General features: G+C 40.6%; 1 protein-coding gene across 1 annotated transcript in view; it reads right to left on the bottom strand.

The window, feature by feature from the left end:
* The window catches only part of hpse2 (heparanase 2), a 55,670-nt gene that overhangs the window by 21,839 nt on the left and 9,542 nt on the right, over positions 1 to 24,289 (bottom strand). Inside the window, exons 4-5 of the mRNA XM_071526627.1 lie at positions 1,750 to 1,923; positions 188 to 359 (exon numbers count right to left, since the gene is read on the bottom strand). Of these exons, the coding sequence (XP_071382728.1) occupies positions 188 to 359; positions 1,750 to 1,923 (346 nt within the window). The remainder of the gene's footprint in view (positions 1 to 187; positions 360 to 1,749; positions 1,924 to 24,289) is intronic.

Raw genomic sequence — 24,289 nt, 5'->3', positions numbered from 1 at the left:
AACACAGTAAAGCCCAGTGAAAGTCCCAATCCTCTGTCACGTACTTTCCACTACCTTCCCTTTTTCCAGCTGGATAACCTAACATGGAGTGGAAACCTCACTTCTTTTTCTCAACGGCTCGTCATGGCAACATCACACTCCAGACAGAAATCCTCCCCAAAAATTCACGTTTGATGTGCTGACTCACCCGTCCAGTAGCAGGATGGCGTTCTTGCGCGGGCGTCCGGCGTTGGGGCCGTAGAGGTGGGCCCGGTGATAGTAGCGTACGGACTGCAGCAGGGTGCGCAGCGTGGCGTAGTCCTGAGCCAACTGGGTGCTGTTGACCGCACGGCCCACCATGCTGCGGTAGGCGTTTGGCTCTGGGAAGAGGAGATACAACACACTGAGTGAGAGAGATACGGTTTTTACAAGCAACAGTGGGGAGGTGGCAGGGAATACTGTTGTTGTTGTAGTCTGATCTTGCCCTCCTAGACAGTATCCAACAGCCAGTAGTAAAAGGGATAATTGAGCAATTCGCAGTAACACTGACAGATGGACTCAATGTTAGGAGAATGCTCCAAGCGCACAGGGTGGCCTCACAGATTCACTAACACAAAGAGAGTGAGAGCGCTACTTTTCCCAAAAGAAGAAAAGGAGAAAAACTAAACTTTTGCACGCCCACTGCTGATATTCTACTAAAATGTATTAGGATTGCATTTGTAGCAGGTTGCATTTCAACTATAAAATAAAAGTTTCAATGTGTATGTGTGGCATGTATTTTTGCATAGACTGTGTTGTGCTGTAGTCCTGATAGCAATAATGAGAATGTTATCAGCAGATTTTGAAGGATCACACAACCTCTACAAATTCACTCCTGTCTGCACTCTCTGGGTAACTCACTTGAAATGATTACTTCTGCTACGGTTCAATTCCTCACTAAATCTACACATGGTCCAATCAATGGATTTTGCATGGTTCTTAAAGGCTTTGGCCAGCATAAAGACGTTTTTATTGTGAGCTTTACTGCAGATGAAATGAAATGAAAATCTGAAGTGATGTGCAGCGGGGAACACAACAGAGCCCTGTAGTTCCCCAGGAACACAGATGGTTAGGATGACATGAAGACTAGCAGTTCTTTTCATCCCTGAATGAACCCTTGCCTTAACCCTTAACTTGCTAGACACACACTTGGCAGTTTATTCTCTAAATAACTGCTATGTTCCCTGTGAAACCACCATTAAAATGTTAAATGAACAAAATGTTTATCAACTGGTTTCAGTGGATTGCATCTTAGAGCACTGTACCCTGTGATGGAAGAAGTACTCAAATCCTTCACTTAAGTAGAAGTAGAAAAACCTTAACGGAATGTTCCTTTGGTAAAAGTGAAAGTCCTCAAAAATTTGACTTTCATTCTGAAGGACAGTCTCCCATTTGAGTAAATGGCATTAAATTGTCCCTAGCATTAAATTGTCCATGCATTAACATGTAAAGTTGTGCTAGGTCTAATTACTCCCTCTTTCAGTTGGATGACTTTGATAATGTACTGTATAATACTTTAACAACTTATGCTACGCTTAATATGGAAAACGTCTGGAAAGTAATTAGTAACCTCATGTGACAGAAATGTTATAATGTCTCAGAAAATGAAAACGCTCAAGTAAATGAAAGGTATCTCAAAATTGCACTAAATGTACTTAGCTACTTTGTACTGCTGACTGTACCCCATCAGTACTCCTTAGTATGCAGTATGTGGTGTATTGCTGTACTGACCGTTGCCCAGCTCCCATGAGATGTTGTACTTCTTGCCAGCGCTGTACTTCAGTAGGCTTAGGGTGGAAGAGGAGTTCCAGGAGTTGTCTGGGTTCCTGTGCAGTGCATTGAGCCCCAGGATCAGGTGCAGACCGGCACACTCGGCAAAGTTGTACAGTTTGTCTAAAGACCTGGCTGGGAGAAACCCACAAAGCAGTTGTAACTTTGATTCTTTTTACCCATCTGGCAATTCATCATATGAACATGAGTGAGACCATGTGGTGGAGTCCATAGATCTACTGGTTCTCATATCCATGTATGATGGCTGGGACTCAATATTTGGCACTCTCTACACCACCCGTCTCTGTGACCCTCTCTGCTTTCCCCTTGTCTAAATAAAGAGAAAATACACAAACTGCCCCACTCACTTTGAGTAAAACACAAAAAGTCACGTATTGATTGTGATTGTTTCTACGTACAAATTATGCAGCATCGTAGTGGTTCAGTCTGTCGGCAAGTTTGTTTTAGCCTGTCTAGGGGACCCTGTCTTTCAACACCTACATAGTTCTACATCGTGTTTCAATTTCTTTCATCAAACCATCATCTTCTCTAAGAAAGTGATTATGGAAAACAGATACCTGTATGATAACAAAATCCCTTAGCAGGCACTTAGCGGCATGTGTGACATCTGTGCATCGTCAGGCCATCTTTTACAGATAGCAGTTCAAAGCAGTGTGCTGATGTGAAAAATGTGAAGATATTTTGCATCTACTTAAATGTGTGCTTTTAGTTTGCTTTGCTCAGGTATTCTATGAGTAGTCAGTTGTTGGTGCTTGAAACATGAATGAAACAGAATGATTGGTATTCTCGTATCTTCAGAAATGTGGTGTCCCCACTAGGCTTGACCAAACATTAGGAAGTGTAAGCCAAGGGAAATGGTCTCTTCTCTGGGGTATAAAGCAGCATCTCTACTGTATACCCAGCTGCTGGCTGTGTTTTTGGCCAGAAGGAGCCTAAATAGCTATGGATTACACAAAGTAGTTTTTGGCCACCAACACTTGAGCTATAAACTAAATCACTAAACCCTTTTTAGACAAGGCTGCTCCACACCGGTAATCTCCCATCTGTTTACCAGTAAGACTGTCCCACTATGTGTGTGTGTGTTTGTGTGTGTGTGTGTGTGTGAAATCTTATTTATGACTACCCGTGTTTGTTTGGTGATAGGCCTACCCGAACGAATTTAATAGAGCATGATATTGATGTGGGAGATGCACAGCCTATTAGACAAAGATTTTATCATGTTTCTGAAGAGAAGCGCAAAATTATGGATTCAGAAGTTGAAATAACATAGCCGAACCTTCCTCTTCTAGTTGGGCATCTCCCTGTTTGCTGGTAGAGAAGTCTAATAAAAGCCCTCGTTTTTGACTACCGAAAAGTGAATAGTGTGACTAAGCCAGATTCTCCCCGTTTGGGACCCCGTTTTTTATGTGGGGGGGGGGGGGGGGTAACGAGACCTCTGCTCCCTTCTGTCCTGCCGGTTGTGCTGTTGTGTTTTCCTCTTTGTCTGCAGAGGTGTGACCTTCGGAGCGGGAGAGATCGTTAGGAAACACCTGGGGCTGAGGTGCTTGCAGTATAAGGCTGGACGGACGTCAGTGCAAGGAGATCCTTTCTCCCCGCGCACTACTGGGTGGCGGCTCTTGGTTTTCTGTTCTGTTGAATTTTGGTTTACACTCAACACGCATGCAGTACATTTCCACACATCCACTCCCTACCATACTGAACTAAATGACTTATCCCCATACAATGGTTTGGCTTCAGTTGTTAACTTGGTTTTCTAATAAATTTATCCTTTGTTACTCCTTTGACTCGCGTGTGTCTCACCTTTGTTGCAGTCATAGAGCCAGCCTGTAACAGTGTGACATAGACCATACAAACTAATGGACTTCTCAGTGGTAAAGTATGCCAAAAAATGGTACAGCAATGGGTGTGTGGATTCAAACATCTGCTTTATCCCATGTCCCATTTGAATTGAAGAAGTATCTGCAAGCTACCGCTAAGATTCTATATTTAGCTGTCGTATGCCCATATCTGAACTCTGAACTCTGTCTGAGTGACGGCGTGCATGGTGCATGCATGTGTGTTTGTCTGTGTGTGTGTTCATCTGTCACGTGTGTGTTCATTTGTTCACATGTCAACAGAGTCTCTGTTTTCAGCAACCTTCAGTGAGAATCCAGACAGGCTGAGATTCCCATCATGGACTCCTGTGGAGCTGCTCTGCTCAAAGCAGGGAGCACAGATCTGTTCTGTTCCTTTACAGCTGACTGTGCGCTCACATTTATGACTGCTGTCTCCATCAGAACACATTATTCTGTCCGTACACTGCGATGAGCTGGGCAGGAAGGACGAGGGCCTTCCACCGATCCTGACACACATGGTAAGGATGTCAGAAGTGTGCATGCTTGCATGCCTGCATTACCTACATGAATATGCGTAATGTGCATGCGTAGGGGAATGGGCTGATGCACATGTGCTTATCTGTGCATGCGAGTGTTTATGCTTTCACGTGCAACTCATATCCCGGACTACTCCTGGATACCGCAGGCTCTTGTTTTGAAATGTGATATGTTTGGAGCCATGCCATAAACATAAATATTACCCTGACCTGTGACCCTCACTTCCTAGGGCCAACAGGAAACAGATGAGGACTGTGTGCGGGTCTGGTTCCTGCTACAATCTGCCCTCAACTGCAGATTTGGGACCAGCTGAGCTTGCCAACTGATAATGCCGTCCAGTGTGGAATGAAGAAAGATAACAGAACAGTGCAGGTGGGGTTATTCCTCTGGATACATGCAAAGCTGTTATTATAGGGTGAAGGGTGTGAAGATAAATAGACTAATGTTCTAATAGTTAATAGACGGACGTGGGGAGGGGGGGCTGTCTGGTCTGACGTCATTGTCAGAACACATTTGAAGACTTAACAATCCTGATAAACTAGTGCTTCATAATTAATAATTAATAATTGATTACATTTATATAGCGCTTTTCTAGGTACTCAAAGCGCTTCACATATCGGGGGGGGGGGACTCAACTCATCCACCACAGATCAGATGTGGCTTCTTATCCAGCATTTACTGTAAGTCTATATTTCCTATAGAGCAGCGATTATGTGTAATCCACAAAGCAAATAGAGAGAACATAAAGGTTGCTTGTTACACCTGGCATTAATTCTGTTTCCAGCATACAAAGGACACTATTAATGGGTTAGAAGAAAAAAAAGAGTTTATTTCTCCTGAGTAAACTGTCTGTTCTCCATCTCATTAATAACCACCAATAAAGTTATTATCATAACTGCTATTATGATAACTCCTTCCCTCTGTGGTTAAAGCGGGAGTGGTGTCTGTTTGCAGGAGCAGGGTTGAAGGCAACAGGACAAAGAAAGCAGCGCCAGATGTGGCTGTCAGGATGAGTGATTCCAGACCTTCCTCACCTGAGATCTGAGCAGCAGATTACCAGCCTCACTTCCAAACCCAGAAACCCTCTGGAGTCCAGAGTGGTCTCTATACACACACATCCTGAAGGCATCACGAGGCACAACAAGGTGCTGAAATATGGTATTTTTCACTTACTAAGTTTAATCGCAACATGTACAATCAAATCAATGTCTAAGTGTTAATGCCATTATGGTTGCACTAACTATAGCTACTAGTCTGAGGACGAAGTATAGCATTCCTGCCCAGCACTGTTGGGGGTAACGCTTAGAGTAGTAGTTTTAAATGTATGAAAGCTACCTTGTCTTCCAAAGGTTGATGTTTTCTTTAGATAACAACAGATTGTGTGTAAGAGTGAGGACATCACCGGAAGACAGATTTTAAAGGCGTGAGTAACTTCAAAGTACTCCAATGATTTACTTTTAATAAAGACTAACTTAGTAAAGTAACTAGTTAGTTTCACAAGCAATTTTCCCCAACACTGCTGCCCGGCATGGCGGAGCTCTCGTTCATGGCCTACCAAGAGCGGGGCATCAGTTCCTTTCTACCTAAGAGAAAAAGATGCTGGATACATCAGGAAATCTGCAGCTCACTGAGGCCAAACATGAAAGAATCCCTTACAGACACTAGTAAGGCCCTGAAGCTACAACTCTGTGATCTCAGTCAGACCAAGGTAATGACATTACCTAGACACCCTGAATATCTGTGTGTGTATTGTGTGTGTGTGTGTGTGTGTGTGTGTGAGTTGATGTGGCTAACTGGCACATCTGTGTAAAGTTGAAGAGGAATGATATAGTAGGATTCATAGAGATATTGAGATAAATGGTGAATTCAGGGCGGAATAGCCAAGATCCCTGGAAGTCAGCACTTATTGTTGTTGGACAATCATTCGCCCAAGTGGGAACAGCACAAATGATATATTGTGACACACAGACACGCACACATAGCGAGAGATGTTTATCATTACGTCTTCAAACCCAGTTAAAATTTCCTATACTACTTCTGTTAGAAGTATTAAGCCCGTAACCATTGCCAATAACTTTGAATGCCCTCTATTTTTCAGTTTGCTCAATATTTTTTTAAGTAATGACATTTTCTCATGTTGCAAGAGGGTTTAAATGACTGATTGAAATTCTCAATGAACAGTGTAAATCTCCACCACACTTTCATAACACAAGGACGGTCTGTCAGAGAGGCGGCATCCCAGAGGTCTGACTTTACTGTACTCGCTCAGTAACAAACTTCTCTTTCATCTTACAAACAGTCCAGCCAAAATCAAGCAGAACAAACTCAGAAAGCAGTGCGTGTACATGCATGCGTGCGTGTGTGTGTGTGTGTGTGTGTTGGCGTGCCTTTGTGTGTTTGTGTGTAACGGAAAGAGTGGGGTCTGGATATTGTCAAGCTGTCTATCTGATAGAAAAGCCAGTTCTGTGAAGCAGAGAGGCCTGCAGCATCAGTCAGCGTTATGCCTCATTTCTACAGCTCTGCATTCACTCAAACATCCAGATACACACAGGTCTATGTACATTGTGCCTGTATGAACCCACACAAACAATGTTTGCTCGATATTTTCCACCCACATGAACCGGCTCCCCGTCTGATGTTTCCAATGAACACGCAATGTGGATTGTTCAATTAAAGCTGCACTTTAGGCAACTTCACACGTTCATGGCTCAAAATGCCAACAAGAGGTAAAACATTTGAACTTTAATACCTGGGAATCATGTAATGCGATGTTAGTAAACTGCACACAGCATGCTCATGTTTACCAAGCTGGTCTGTCTGTCATCGCTTTATATCAAAGGATACTAAAGAGATGAGAGAGGCAAAATATCTAACGTTGGTGAGTCAAGCCTTCTCTTTTTTGTATTTCACTCTTACGTTTCCATGGGTGGAGAAGTGTCCATACCTGATACCAGAATTTCATTTGGGCAAATAGGACAAATCTACAGGGTCTCAATTTTATCAGCATACAGTAAATCACAATTTACTGTAGGCTGATAAAACAGGTGGACTTTTAAAGTGCAGTTTTAAATTGAGGATTGTTTTACTGTTAAACAAGAATACCATATTAATTATATCATATATCATCACTGAATGAAACAATCAATACTGCTATTTAAAAAAAAAACTGAATCTAATAATTATGGTTAATGTTTTTTTTTTTTTTGCATTTTATGGTAGTGACTTTTGGCCTAGATGCATATCTGTAGAATAGCTAATAGTCGCAATATCATAAGTCATTCATCTTTACAAACCACTAAGTGGTCAGTACGTTACTATTGTAGCCTACACCTCACTTGATTGACAGCCTCCATACAATGATGGCACTTTAACTTTCACTGTGCTGTGCCGGATGTTTGCAATGTGATAAATGCAACGCCAACTGCTTGTAGTCTATTCTTGTGTTTCTGTGCAGCGCCGACTGCTTGCAATGGGACTGTACTGTTTTTCTACTTGCAAATGTGGCAGTGTGACTTTAATTTCTGGTGTTTTTCTGCTTGTGGTGTTGTGTTTATCCAAGATATCCTCTTTCCACTTCTATTCTACTGCAGGCAGTGTCAGGTCATTGTTTTCAACACGTTATCTGGATATTGGCTGTGGTGGTGATAGGCTAAGTTACTCTAATCATATTGTTTGCTGGCTCTCTCCATATTGGCTAGTCGAGGATGGATTTGCATTTCATTTGGCCTGAACATCTGCATTATTGTTGTTGTTGTTGTTGCATGTATACAGAACAAGAGAGAGGAGGTCTTAAATGGCCCTGAAGTCCTTAAGCCCCCGGCCCCATGCAGGACGGGTTAACACGGCTCTGGCGGCGGTGGCTCAGCACTATTGTGAAAGACTCTCCTCAAACAATTTAGGCTCCTTCTCACCAAAGCTGACAAATGGATACAGACATACTCAACTTTGTCCCCGCATCCCAATGGTAAAAACAATCATTCAGTTTCCCTATACTGTCAATCTCATGAACCTATAAACTATGTAAAGTGTTTCTTTTTTTCCTCAGTACTGTTTGTTTTGGGGAATCAGCTGTGACTTAACATGTATTAATCTAGTCTTCACTTGAGGGAAGTTAACACCTTAACAGTCTAATGGTACCACAGGTATGCAGTGAAAACAAAGCCAAATTCACATTCTTAGTCAGATGCTCTCGTCTTATATATATATTCTTTTATTCGCTATCATTTACGCCTTGAGAAGAAAAAAAAATTGGAAGCGCAGAGAGAACTTTGTTTTCTGTCTCTGGTTTTATTCAATCCAGAAATATACTGATTTGCTGCCAGACACAGCTTACTGCCACAGCGAATGTCAGTTTGGATGTTTGGTCCCATCAAAGTCAGTCTGGAACATACAAACACACACACACACACACACACACACACACACACACATACACACACACACACACACACACAGACACACACACTCACACACACACACACACAAAGAGACTTGAGCTGAGTTCTGGCTCGCCTTAAAAGCCAAATCAAAACCCAATCCACAAGAGACATCTGCAGACAGGGGAGAAGGCTGTTTAGAGAAATTAATTCTGAACTTTTTCCTGTTTATGGATACAATATGTTTTTCCATATCTAAAGATGTGTATGTTGCATTCAAGCTTCAAGAACCCTCAGGCGTGTGTGAATGTGTTGTGTGTGTGTCGACATTGTCTGTGTCAATGTGCTCACGAACATGAACATGAGCTCAAAATATGGCTCAAAATATGGGCTTACTAGATAAAACCTTGAGTATATGGTAATAATTTCATATTCTATGGATTAAAAGCATGGGTTTTGAGGGGGGAGGACGTGGATGAAATGACATCATGTTCACTGCAACGTTCCCATATGTAAGAGCAGAGATGCTTGTAATTTTCTCTGTCAGCTGTAACAACTCACATTACATCGACTTGGACAGTATGCAGTGCACACACACACACACACACACACACACACACACGCACACAAAATTTGCATTGTGTACACAGTGGCGAAAGCATTGTAGAAACGCCTCCTCCCAGATAATGCATCAATCAAACTGTACTCAACATACTGAGGACAATTAATGATGACAGTGGTTCAGCTCTTATTCAGATGAATTGAAAAGTAATTCAACATTTATACTCAACACACACCACACACACACACATACACACACACACACACAGACATACACCATGATCCGTTATGAAAGATTCTAAAGTAAACTGCTTAAACCCCCAGGAAAACCCAACTGTAGAACATTTTTCATCAACTCCTCGATCATCGCTTTAAGACAAATGTTGAATACTGTCGTTCCACTCCCCTTCATCTGACCAGCTAGAGTGGTTCGTCCATAGCAGCAGCTAGCAGCTCTCTGCCTTCTGTTTCTCATTGGACCAGTTCCTATACTAACCAGATCCTCTGTGGCCACAGAGAGAGACACTGTGACTGAAATAAGATCATCTCTGTGACTGACGTTTCCAATGCAACTTTTTTAAAGATAGTCAAAAGTTTAAGAAAGGACCAAGAGGTATCGACGCAATGCATTTTGATCGTTCATCCATATCGGTCAAAGCCGGACCAGTATACTGTTGTGGTCGCTGTATCTAAAGCTATTAAATGCGGTGGTATGCTATGTTCACATGGCGTATCTGCGACTCATCCTGATGTTAACTTGACACTGCATGTTAGGGTTGTACAGAGGGAGAAATGTGGTTCCAATATTGTCTCAGTCTCTGCTGCTCCACTAGCATGTTGCACAGAACCCAACGCCTCCATGTTTACACACACACATCTCCACATGGACTCTTCTTTCATACAGGGTGGCTCGACTCCAACTAAACCATTCAGGTCAAACCACTTTTGTGTTTTGGAAGAATGCAAGATATGTGGCGGGCACCTGTTTTCAATTCAGTTGGTTGAGGGGGACCAGTGTGCGTGTATGTGTGTGTGTGTGTGTGTGTGTGTGTGTGAACAAGAGTGTGAGAGAGAGATTATCTCAATCTGTGAATTTGCTGTGACTAGACTTGTGTGTGGCCCCCTCCTGTGCGCCCGGTGTAAGGAGAGGCAGAGCAAGTCGGCAGAGCCAGTGAGTGAGTGGAGTGGTATGTTAACATCTCTGAACACATTGCTCTGGATGTAAAGTGTATCCACTTTCTATTCTCCTGTGTGTGTGTGTGTGTGTGTGTGTGTGTGTGTGTGTGTGTGCGTGCGTGCGTGCGTGCGTGCGTGTGCGTGTGTGTGTGTGTGTGTGTGTGTGTGAGTGCTGTTCACAGACCTACATGCCATAGTATAGACATAAAATCAAAGACAGAGAAGTGGACAACATCAACTGCCTTTTACTGGCTTTGGGTCAAATAACTGAAACCACTTGTTGGGGGAACAGAGTGTGGGGGAAATGTGTATGTGGTGTGAGTGGTTTTCACATCTGTTTGGCAATGGATGCTATCTATCATTTCCTAATGGAAAAACTACGCCTTTTAAATACTAATAACCTCACTGCACTGGCTTGTAAAGGAACAAGGTGTGTGGAAGAGGATTAGTTTCCCAAGAGAGAAACATCATGATGTCTCTTTTGTTTGTTTGCATTGTGGAGCTACCTACAAACCACAACCAAAGGAAAAAGCATTTTACAGTTGTTTCCACTGGCCAAGCCTGTTTATGAATGATCCCTTTATAATAAACCGAAAGTTTATGTCTGTCTAAGGCATGATAGGATCCTAAAACTGCTAATATATCTATATATATATATATAAAATGCTATATATCAGTTAACTTGTGTGATCTCATTACGGGACGAGATGTGCAGCATCTTGGCACTGTGTAGCCCATTTTACCATTCTAATGGCCAACACTGAGAGGCTAAAGTTATACAGTATATACAAAGTTATTAAATATATACAGATAGGACCTCCAAACCCCCCAAAAGGAATTTGTCTGAGTCTACCTGTAACTCTGTTTATAGATATATGTTACAAAAACAGCCTCAAGTTCAGTTTGAACACTATATTTTCAGCTGTTCTGTGCAGCAGTTCAGTTCTTCAGTGCTGAAAAAACAACAAAAAAAGACATAATCTGATTATAGTGTCAGAATATAATGTAGCTTCTTCAACCCAGAGCCCCAGAAGATAGCACTGCGAAAGCCACGCCTGACATTTTTACTGCCAGAAATTAGTAACACTGTCACCTCCAAAGAGGCTGGTTGTAAAGCTTCCAGCACTTATCTGCTTAGCCATCTCCTCACACACCTCTGCTGATGCTGAGCACTGATTGCTCTGTAATTGCACAGAAACAAGACTCCTCAGGACAGACAGAGTGAAACAAGAGGGAGATTAGCCCAGGGGTCCGCTGCCCCCGCACCATCAAAGAGTTTGGGCTTAAAACAATGCCTGCAGCTCTTCCCATAAAACACCTGCTTAACCAGCAAAGACAGCACAAATTACCTATTAAACCCACAGATAACGCATACATACTCATCCACAGAGCAGTGAGTGCTAGGAAACTCTACTGCTCAACTCAACAAATTCCTCTTTTAACACCTTGGAATTCGTCATGGTCAGAAAATCATATGAGTGGCAAGCTAAGAGCAAACATTACATTTGTTTCGGGGCATTTAGAACATCTGCTACATTCCCAGCTCTAGAGGCGTATCTTTGATCCCAGGCCGTGTGATGGATGAGGGTTATGAAGACCAGATCCCAAGCAGGACACCAAAGCAAACACACGGTATCCCAGACTCCCTTTCACTGCTAGAATAATCACCATAATCACAGCAATCATCCCCCACTCTAAAACTATATTCACACACATTACTTACACTAAAGTTAAACTGCAGGTTCTCTCTTCAACCGAATGAGCAGAGCCGGATTAAGTAGTTAGAGGATCATCGGCTTGCATTTCATATGTTTTAGTGGTAATTCTACATTTACGATATCAGATGCAGGTGACTGTTAAAGTGGGAAGTTGTTTGAAAACTGAAACCTACTAAGCTGTCTATAGTTATGAAATAACTAGTTATTTGGAAAAATCAGTTGAAATTGCACAGTTTGATTCTCTGATATACAAACATTAGCACAATTTTGCCACTGAATGTGAGACATAAAGAGGTAAATAATGTTTACCATTTAATAATGAGTAATCCATAAAATATCCACTAAAATGGAATAAAACATCCGCTGTCAAGTATCTTTGTACTCTTAATATGAATTGCATATTTTTAATTCACATTACCGTGATGCCATGTAATGAATTCCCCCCAAAGCTCGAGCTGACAATTTGAAACTCCTAATTTAATTGACTTAGTGAACCAGAGAGCAATTTTCAAGGCTTTAGTTTGGTCAAAGTATAAAATAACTGATAGTCATATGACTCATATGTTTTGTTATCACAAAAGTAAAAGAAAGACTCTGGTGCTCTCGGCAACCATGCAAAAGAAACAGCCACAGCACTCTTCCAAGATGTTGGCAGATGTGAGGCCAAACACTGCAGGGGGCACCTGCCTCAGCCAGTCCCAAAATCCAAGAGGTCTTAAGTTTTAAGTCCCATTTGGGTTTATGTAGCAACCCGTTATATGACAAAGCTGGGAATTGTCCCAGTGCTGTGATGGATATTTCTGCCAGATGTTTCTGGACAAAGGGGATGGGGATTTTTCCAACCATTCACCTCAACAAATATCTCCCAAGGTCTCAAGCCATCGTATCATCAGTCTTGTGTTTGCAGAGCTCCTGCTGGTTTTACCCGAGCCAGAAGTGACTTTCTGAGTCTGCTCTTCCTGCTCACACAGTCTGTCATGCACCTGGAGGGTCACAGGTTTTAAAACAGGAATCTCAGTTTGCTTCCTATTCCGTACATATACAGACCAACCTCACTAATGTGAATCTGGCTGAAATTTGGTGGACAGATAGCCTTTGGCCCAAGGATCAGTTGATTCAATTTTGGTGGTGATCCAGATCTGGGATTTCCACCATTGGACAATTTTCATTTTTTAGCTGTAACTATTATCTTGCATTCATGTACTGGTGGAAAGTCCCACATCCGGTTCTTCTAAGTCGGCCGCTAAACAGCATTGCGGTCACGTGCTATTCTGTCAGAAAAACAAACCAGTGAGACAAACGATAAACAAACACAAACCATTACAGAGGCTGCAGCTTTTTAAGTTGGAGAATTGTTCAGCATTGGTGGAGGTTTGTGCTCTACTGAGTGCCTTCAACTTTTGTTTTATTAGCCTACATTTCTGTAACTAGTCTGTTTAGAGGAGAGTTTTATTTTAAAAATAACTGCCAAATCATTGGCACCCTTTGTTGATAACCTCATAAAAGTACTGTGATTTGTTAAGCCTTTACTGCAGACTACTGTACTGTACATTTCTTTTTCATTTATTATTATTATTATTTTTTAACTCTGGCATGATGCAAACACAACTGACCTATGGAACTCCAGTGTATTGAAGCTCTGAAGGAGCAATCCAAGTAAACCATAAACCCACTCCCACTGTGCAAGAAATTACAAATTACAGTGTGGTTCTTCAAATTTCCTCCTAGAGGACAAGAGGGAAATAGGCAGAAGATACTACTACTACTACTGTTATGATTTTAGGTTACAAGTCTCAATACTTGGTTATTCTTTAGTCAACCATAATCCACACTGAGTAAATAATAGCCAACAGTCTGATCCTGATTCAAATTCAAAGGTTTGACAGAACAGTTAATAGGAATATATGTCACATTTTATTTTTTTATTTTTTTTATCTATTTATTTTATGATCCATAATTTATGATCATTCTGTACTTGTTGTTTACATTCTACAGCATTTTGGACCCATCTGCACTGGGGTTGTAACAGTGAAAGACATTGTATACATTTTCATATCTCATACATTGCTTCAGGATGTTTGTGGTGAGATGATGCATCACATCACTTGGCCAGGAAGGCATGATGGATATTTACACAGTGTCAGTTTATATACGTTTTCATTTCTGATGAAGAGCTGGTGCTCAAAACGTTGCATCTTAGGTAATAATAAACTACCTGATTGGAGCAAAATAAGTGAGTGGACTAGAAGCGTAGCCAGGATTTTGTAATTGGATGGTTTCATGAAATCTAAGAGCAGGAAACAAGGCCATTGACCAGTAACAGACATGCACTTGTAGTAATATTTTTATAAGGTAGCCTAAGCAGCAGAAAATTAACAATTAGGCCTAAATAGGTCTGCAATAGGTTAGATAGCAACTAAAACATACTGCTGTAAGCCAATTTATCAAAATATTTTCATTTGATAATTTCAAATGTTTTTGGGTCAGTATACAGAAAATGTGTCATATCTGGTGAGAGTAAGATATCAATCATTTTCCTTCATATTTGTTTACGTTACATCTTGAGGATTTCGGGAATGTCTCGTGTGGCAAACTGATAGCAAGAGAGGTTATAGAAGATGAAGATGGTCATAGAAAATGAAAAGGCAAAAAGTGTCCCATAATATCTCCATGCGTTTGCAGCAAATTAATAGCACAATATCAGGATTGCTAATAGTAAGGTTAATGTTTGTAGTTTATCAAAGACAATATGGCCTACCTCCATTGTCTACAGCTGCTAGAGCTGGTACAGGTGTTTGAGGTGGCTCTTTTTTTGTGATAAATTTGTATAGAGAACTGTTTAGACATTGGTGCTAGCTAACTACCACACATGAAGCTGAAAGAGAGGTGGTTCACACTTAATTAACGAGTTAAAGAAAGCAATGTTTTATACTGTTGGTAGTTATTTTATGCTTTTCATCGGTCATTGGCTGATGAGTAAGGGTCAAGCTTTATTGGTCAAAACTTTGTTTTGCATCTTGTGTAGAAATACAGTGATTTGATTCACTATCAGGGAGTCCTTTTCACCATGCAATTTCCAAAATTTGGGGTGACAAAATAAGGAAAATGGATGGCAAATTGCCACCTTTGCCAAAGCATGCCTACGCACCTGGTGCAGAATATTATTTTCAAAGTATACGTACCGTATATGATTAATAACTCAAAGTTGCAAATATTAACCTCCACAGCAGCTTGCTAACAACTACACATAGGAAGAGAAGAAAAAATGACACTTGATAAAGTTGGAACAAAAACAGAAGACATATCACTTGTTCAACAGTACAACAGTATCACCTGCAACATTATTCTTGTGCTAGGTCAGCAGTATTGAAGCTGTTGTACAGCAGTTCTCCTTGACTTGGCTCTGTTCCCAGCTCTTTTCTGGCCCGGGCTGATTATGAAGCTAATGGAGCTCACCAAGCACGGAGCGAGCAGTGTTGGGCCAGGCTATTAGCTGTGCGAGTGGGGCATGCTGGCTGCGTCAGACCGCTAGTTTCCTGCTCTGCCAGGGAGAGGACCAGGCCAGACCCAGTCAGCCAAACATCTGCTCCTGGTTAGAGGTGTCGGCTCCTGCCATTCACAGCAGAGGTTCAAAACCTCAGGGAAAGGTTTCACTTGGCCTCCTCTTGCCTGGGCCACTGAAAGCAGTCCCCTCCGCTCCCTAAGGGGATGCAGGTCTCAGGAAAATACCACCGAAAATTCAATTCTACTTTTCCTTCCCGTGCTTCACTTCTCTGACTGAGGCAAATTTCATTACACACTTATGAACTCATAAAATTCCTTCAATAACCTAGCGCTGTATCCCGCAGACCAAAGTTCCTTCAGAATCAAACAGCAGTGGGAGTGTAGGGCTTGGAGGGCAGATTCAAGGGTAAAGTGTCTAAACCTCATGAGCCCAGGTCATGAGTCAAGCTAAGTCTTATCTATCGATCGATCTATCTATCTATCTATCTATCTATCTATCTATCTATCTATCTATCTATCTATCGGTCTGTCTGTCTGTCTGTCTGTCTGTCTGTCTATCTATCTATCTATCTATCTATCTATCTATCTATCTATCTATTTCATTCATTCATCATGCTAAGATAAACTTGAATTCAAAACAGTCAGAGTCTGGTCATTGTTAGCTGATACAAATCAAATCTTAACTTAAACTGCAATTGCATGTATGGAATTATATCACAGTTCAGTAGTATATTAAATACATCTCAGTTGTCTTGTGCTGCCTAAGCAAAAAAGGCTGTAAAAAAGTTTACATATTTTCTGCCTGTCATCTTGTGACCATACATCATCCAGCATCTAATTAAATCTCTGAATAAAATCCCAAAGCACCAATTACTGGATACGCAAGCCAATTAACAACAACAGAAACAAAGACAGACTTTGGCAAAGAAAAAGAAAACAATTTGGTCACACGTCTAACATTAAGTCTCTATTACCCCTCTAATGAGCCAATAAACTTTTCAGAGGTGACTGATCTTAGGATGTAGCCAAACCACTATCTGTTGTTGGTCTTAGTAAAAGTAGGTTACTATCCTCACAGCCAAACCTAAACTGTGTTCCATATGTGTCCATCCAGACTTCTGGCACATTCTTTAGATTTATAAACAAACAAATAGCCAGGCTCTGACTGAAAGAGACTGTTCTTCAAAGCTCCATCTGACCAAAAAACACACAGCCCATCGTGCCTCTCCCTCATTACCCCAAGTGGAGTTTACAACCCAGGCAGGTTTTCTTTCACTAGAAAACAAGGGTAAACAAAAAACACACAGTGCAATCCAAGCAGGATATCAGCCCCTTATCTGGAGTGTAGATAGACACATCAGATCAAAGGTTTAATGAGCTAGAAGGTGAGCAAGAAGGGAAATTCATGAATCGAAGACTATGATAGTGAGGCCTAAAAACTGCTTTATTTCTTCCCACACTGATGCTGCTGTTCTTTTCCGTCTTGAAAATTCATGAACAAAGATTTGAGAAATACTGTGGTTATTTCGTCAGTGTTTGCCAAAGTTCAAGTCAATTGTAGGATTGAGGAAAGTGTGTTGACAATGATCTAAACAAATGCAGAAACACTTCACTCTGAGTGGCCGTTTTTATTTAAATGTATTTATAGGTTTTATTTATAGTTTCTTTTTTTTAAGTGAAGTGTTTTGGGGCCATCAAGCTCATCTCTATGATTTTTTCGCAATTTTAATTTTGATTTGTTTTTAACAAGCAACAGCCAGATGTTTTTAGAGCTTTTCAGTCCATCTCACACACGGTGTAATTAGGAAGTAGCTTCTTCACGTATCCCTCTGAGGCACATTCATGTCCACATGTCACCAGGGGGTCAGAGGTCAGGAGCATCCAGGAGCGCTGCCTCCGGCGCAGGTAGGGGCTCAGTCTCTTGCTCAACCCTTCAACAACAGTGGACACATGTTTTCTCAATTATTATTATTATTTTTTTCTTCTCGTATAGAGAATGTGGTGGAAATCTTATTGTTTAATGCAATGGGTCACAACTTCATCATATCTAAATATATTAATATCAATATTACGACATGAATGTACCAGGAACAACAACAATATAATTAATTAAACCTAGACATGTGCACTAAATTAATGATGGAAGGAAAACAATATGCAACATGAACTACTCCTTTTTCCATGAGTGGGTGTCAGTGGTAACCAGAAATTGACACAACAAATTTCTTATGAAAGGTTTTTGGAAACACCCTCGATACTGAAGATGTTTTCTTAAGAGAATTCTAAAGATATAATTTGCGCTATGAGGCCTTTGGGAAGTCTAACAAGTGTGAAACCGCTGAACCCCAAACACTGAGAGGCTCGCTCAGTGATCCGACCTTGAAGGCACAGTTTTACTCCGCAGGTGTCAGATGGACCTTTGGGAGGGAGCAGTGCTAAAATGCTGCTGCTGGAATGTTAAAAAAGAGCTTGGATTGAGATAAATTCTGCTAAACCACACAGAAAACTATCTTTGTTGGTCTTATATAGGGGAAAATGTACTGAGTTGGATGTTTTATGGTTCTTTCTATACTTTCTTCGCTGTATCCCCCCTCCCCCCCATTCTTTTTTCATCCCTCTGTTGCTGTCATTTCATTTCTCACTCCCTCAATTCCACCTTTCCTTCCCCTCCTTCCCTCTCTCCTAATCTATCTTTGTTCCCTCTTCCTCTCGTTTTCTCATTTTGAGGCCAGAGAGAGCTGCTCTGTGAATCTCCAGCGCAGCAGGACACTAAGGAGTGATAGATGGCCTCTGACAAGGTCCAACACAATCCAAGCAGACATATGCTCAGAGAGAATAAAAACAGAATTAAAGAGGATTCACAAGTGGCCAAAGCAGAAACATGCCAAACTCTTATGCAAGCTACATTTTTTGGGAGTTTAATATATGGGGCTTCAGCAGAGGAGGACCCAGAGAGATTGATGTCCCCTGTGGTGCAGCATGAACACTAGCTGGCAGGCTGGGGAAGGCAGTTCCTCAGTTGTGTAGGTGAACTTACACATCCAGGCAAAGGATTTGAAAAAAAATGTTTATTCTCTTTCAGCAGGAAACAGTTTTAAAATATTGATTCTGTTGTTGATCTGTGCTCAAGTGAGCATAGGGGCTGTTGATATTCATTTGGCTTGACAGACACTAGGAGAGTTAATATGTAATTGAAAACCACAGATAGAAAGCTCAACAGAGGCATCCAGTCCAGGCACATGGACACAGCAATAGCACAAAGCCAGATGAGGAGGGTGAAGAGAAGAGGAAGGATGCTATCTATTTATCTCCATAATCTTGAGCATACTGAACACACTGATCAAGCTCAGATCTATTTTGAAATGAAGCCGAAGAGTTGAGGGAATGCGCACTCACGCGCACACGCAGGCACGCACACACACACAAGCAGAAATATATACAAACACACACAAACATTTGTGTGACTCTAATGAGTGTGTTTAATTCCAGTGTAAGTAGTTGAAAGAAGAGGACATTAGTGTAGCGTTCTTAAACACCGGGTCAAATCACCTCCCTAAACATTGGTTACAGCTTCCTAGCCCTTAATTCCAGCCATGCTTTACACATACACACACGCACACGCACATGCGCATACACACGTGCATACACACACACACACACACACACACACACACATACACATACACATACACACATGCACACGCACAGGCACACACACACAGAGACACACTCACACACCACATAAGGCAATCTCATAAATAACGCCTGACAGCCTGAGAGTCAAATTAAGGAAATAAAATGTGTCTCGCTGGTAATGAAGGAGGCATGTTTCCCCTCAGGATAACAACTTCATCTGGACCCATACAGAGCTGACACACACACACACGCACGCACGCACACACGCACACACACACACACACACACACACACACACAGGTACTGGTATTCTTGCTACATGTCCATCCCATTGGTAAAAGCTGATGTAGACAAGAATACAGTGCCATGATTTGAAATTTGACACAAAACGTATGTTTTCTAGAGTTCTGAGAAAAAAAAATGTGGAGGTTAGGGGTTATGCCAAACGATCACAGGAGAGGAAGGAGTGCTTTCAAACATTTCCCATGCATGAGGCTATTAAAATGACATTCGTTTGCAGGTTGCTGGCACTTGTCTCAGGGCATATTGCAAACACATGGAATTACATGTTATGTCCATTCGTGATTTAAACACTGTAGGTATTCCTCCGACCAAGGAAAAACAGAAACTTGTGGATGTGTGTAGGCCATGTGGAAAGAGTAAAGGGAAAAAAAAACAGGCAATGGCAATCAAGAGCTTGTCATGCTGAGCTTGTATCATTGCTGATGATTGTAAACTGACAGGTGAGACTGAAAAAAATCAGCCTATCATAAATTCAAATGATCTAAAATGCAAAGGCGGGTAATAATGCCAACATGTGTATGTGTTCACTTTCTGAGCAAGCCTCAAGCCCTTAAAATATTACAGTCATTGTTAAGCGCTTCCATGAGTGAAACTTTAGTGGTTACAGTGGCGTGCCACAGGGCTCAATTCTTGGTCCAAACCTTTTCTCACTGTACATGCCCCCCTTTGGCCAAATACGCGGTAAGCAGAATGTTTCATTTCACTGCTATGCTGATGACACGCAGCTATATCTGCTGTTAAAACCCAATGATCCAAACTGAATGTCAGTAAACATGAAATAATTACATTTGAAGATCAGCTTAAAAGGGGAGTATCTTCCTGTTTATTTCAATTGAGAAATATCTGAAAAATTTGGTGGTCAATGATTATTTCATATCGTCTCCCTTTACACCTCCTGCCTCAGTCAGAAGTCAATATCTCAGCAGCTAGGATTTTAACTAGTGCTAAACAAAGAGCCCATATCATCCAAATGTTATCATCTTTAACCTGGTCAGGTTTAGAACTGATTTTAATACTAGGTAACCCGAGTACAGCCTGAGGTCTGGCAGGGCTCCTCTGATGTTTCCTCAGTCTAGACTCAAGACCAGACCAGGGACCCTGATGGTGAACAGCCAGTTCACCATCAGGGTCCCTGGATTGTGGAACAACCTGCCTGAGGAACTCAGCCTGGCTAGATCAGTATCGTCCTTTAAATCTCTGCACAGAGATCTCAACACTCATAGATGGCTTTGATGTGGTAATTTATCTTATTTATCTTTTATATGATTTTTTTTATTTTTTTATTTCTTTTGTGCCTTAGTTTAATTTATTTTCATTAATTATTTTGTGTTGTTTCTTCTGTTTTTATGTGAAGCACTTTGTAAATTATGTTTTTAGATGGGCTATTAAAAATAAAATTGGCTATTATTGTTATTGTTCTACATTATACTAGATTGAGAACAGATTGACAACGGGTATTGCAAAGGGCTAAATGATGATCCAGTTAGTGTTTTGACTCCAAATGATCTTTAAAATGCCATTCAAGTTCTCTAAATCAAAAACCACAATTAAAAACAAAAATACATTTGAATTTTAGTATTTATGGAGCAATGTTTTGTTTTTTTTAAATCAATTAAGCATTTTGATCAAAATGCTAAAATAAGGCTTCTCCAGCTATCCTCCATTAAATCACATTACATTACAAACTCTTACGTAATATATCAGTAGCATACTATATTTTAATATATCAGTTAAATTTTAGTATGCTAATTATAGTAATTATTATAAAAAATAATAGCTTATATTGTTTTCTTTTAGAAATATGCTATGATACAAACATGATTTAAGACACAATTTGGCTAAAAAAAAAATGCACAATAAGATGCCATGGTGGTTGTGAGGATAAATGCAGAAATCCTAGAAAACCATTCATATATTACACTGAAACTTAACTGCTAGTAAATGAGAGAGATGGTTTTGAATAAAAACCACACAGCAAATCAGCACATCATGCACCATGCACACAGTTAATGAGACTAGAGGGAAACAATAGTTCAATAAAGTGATGAAAAAAGTGACTCACCAGTGCAAAACATTAAGTTTTTATACAGGCATAAGACACTACATTATTTAATGTGCAAATTAAGCAATCTAATTGCAGTGGTGATAAATTAATCCCTCTTCTTTTACTTGAGTTTTGGCGCTCTTATAGCAGCCAGAGGGCGTCAGCTCAAACTGCCCGACCCAGAGAGAGAGCGGCATCGCTCTTCCTCACCACATGCCAAGAGCTCAGCTAGTTGTGCCTGATTCATGCCAGCAGCATCACTGGCTGGTGTGTTTTTATTGCATTATTCTCAGTCTGTTGTTTATTGGCATTAGCTCATCTAGTTCCTCAAATAATTTGCTATGAAACTATAAAACCAGACTAGGCTGATTTAGGTTTTTTTTTTTTAGTGAGGTGTTGCACGGAAAAATGATTTTGATTCTAATCTCAAGAAAGAGGTGAAGGGGCGTCCTAGTGGCTCAGTGGGTTAAAATCTGGCCAGGGACCTTTGTTGCATGTTGTTCCCTTCTCTCTTCCTTCCTCTCTCTCTCTCTCTCTCTCTGTTCACTGTATCAATTAATGCAAAAATGCCAAAAATGCCAAAAAAAAAGAAATGCTTTTAGTTTTATAAATTACCAACCTCTGATTATTTAACACATTAAAATAATAATAATAATAATAGTGATTTACCTTGACTTCATCAACATGAACAAAAAAAACTGTTCAATTGAACTGCAAATAGTTTAGTTTAATTTAGTTTAACAGTGATAAAATGTAGAAGCAAAGTGACTAAAAGTGTTAAACTAAAATGAGATGAGAAAAAAACAGAAAACGAGATGTGATTACTAATTTCTGCAGGTGAGATGAAAAACAATCCATGGATATTATTTTTAAAAAAAAACATCTCACTTCAAAACAAACATTTCACAGATATTGCTTCATTTGTATATTTCGAAGAACCAATCTGCAAGCTAAAGTTCCATTATGAGAGGAGGAAAGGAAAGGTTTTTTTTTTTAATTTTATTATTATTATTATTTTTATACCATACTGTGTAGACAATTCACATTCCAGACAGAAGAGTTTATCAGATATAGCTCTGAATTGTGAAACTCTGAGGGCGTTTGAAAACAATTTGTTGGTGCTCCACCACATTATGTCTCTCTTTTATGCATAATTTGTTTGTGTAAAAGACAGTTTTAGGACACTGTGTGGTCTGCTAACACCAGTAATATGAGTTTCAACTCCCTTCAGTTGCTGGCAGTCCAGACAGGCTAGCCATAGTGTGTAAAAACATACAAATGAACCTTTAATGTTCTTTGTTCAACGCTTGGTCTATCCAAGATCCACAACTGGCAGTTCATACCCAATAACATCATTATGGATATCAGAGAATCAAACCAGATTATATTCATTCTCCAGCTGTCACGGCAACTGACCATGCTGCAGTGTTACAGTGTGAAACTTGGCAGGAGAGAATCTCACAAATCTGCATCCAGTACTAAGCTGGAGATGGATTGGGTACCGAAGCAGCTACAGCACCAAAAATTAAAATCCATCAGATTTCATACCTCCCTCATGGCCTTTTGTGTGTGTGTGTGTGTGTGTGTGTGTGTGTGTGTATTTACTTAGGAAATTTAAAACAAAGTGATAAGACAAAGGCTGGAGCAACAATACTTTTTTTTTTATATACAAAAGCAGTTTAAACAACATGAGATCAAGAAGAGAGTGGATAAAAGGCTGGGAGGAGTCATATAGCAGAACTAATAGGAAGGATGAAGCAGCATGTTTCCCACTATTGCAAGAAAATGTGTTTTGATTTTCAAATGAGTAAAAACAGAAAGTTAACTAGAGCCCCTCTGACTATAGACAGCTGTGCCAACTTGTTTTGATGAAAACATTTTCAAGCCATTCACAGATGTTCAGTAAATTCCCCTTTCAGTGTCTGCTCCTCATATTTGTGTTTCCAGATTTTCAAACTCCTGCCTTACGTTCCCATTAGTGGCTTAGTTTTAGCCACTAAATGCATTTTGTCAACGACACGATTTATAACAAGAGTGACATAAATAGTATTTTATCTATTATGCTATTGTGTGTGCCATTATATTGCATGAGTATTGCTTCAAGCGTCTTATGTCTTCCTATATTGTCATTCTTCTCATGTTTCCTTTAGATGGAGCCCTGCAGATCTCACAGTGTGGGCCTACTGCCTGTGGCTGCTATACTCCTGTGTTAGTTCAAAGAGAATGTTTTAGGTATTAGAGTCTGATAGTCACAGCAGTGTTTACCTATAGGCCTAACAATTGATTAGACTTTGTAAACATTTGTGCCACTTGATACTATGTGAGATCAGACTAAGAAAGAGAAGGCGAGAGAGAGAGGTAGAATAAGAGAGAGAGCGAGAGAGAGAGAATGAGAGCAATCGCACATACACGTGTGTGCATGACATCAGGCTGCACACCATCTGCCTACAAATCAGCCAGTTACACCGCTGCTCATGAAGCCAACTTTTGACTCATCTAACGTTAAAAACAATGCTATCTCTCCCTTCATTTTGTTCCAAAACTCTTGAGTGTGTTTCCTCTAACCAATACTCAGAATATCAAACAAAGGACAGCTTACACAGCCTGGCTTCAAACCAACCTACCGCCCTCCTCTGTTGGCTGTTTCGCTGTCCTCCTTATACACCTAGTTGTTGGATTCAAAAAAAGAGTTGTGTGCAGTGTAATTTGGTATACTATTTAGGAAACTAGGATTTAAAGGGAATAACCACTCCAATTTAGAATTCAATATGGTATTCCTTTGGTGTAGGA

Source organism: Centroberyx affinis, unplaced genomic scaffold, assembly GCF_046629955.1.
Source record: "Centroberyx affinis isolate AG114_WGS23_722 - 3 ecotype Tasmania unplaced genomic scaffold, CSIRO-AGI_Caff_v1 ptg001434l_1, whole genome shotgun sequence".
In the NCBI taxonomy this organism is placed as follows: Eukaryota; Metazoa; Chordata; class Actinopteri; order Beryciformes; family Berycidae; genus Centroberyx; species Centroberyx affinis.
Note: the sequence above shows the minus strand (reverse complement) of the source record. Positions and strands in the feature narration are given on the sequence as shown.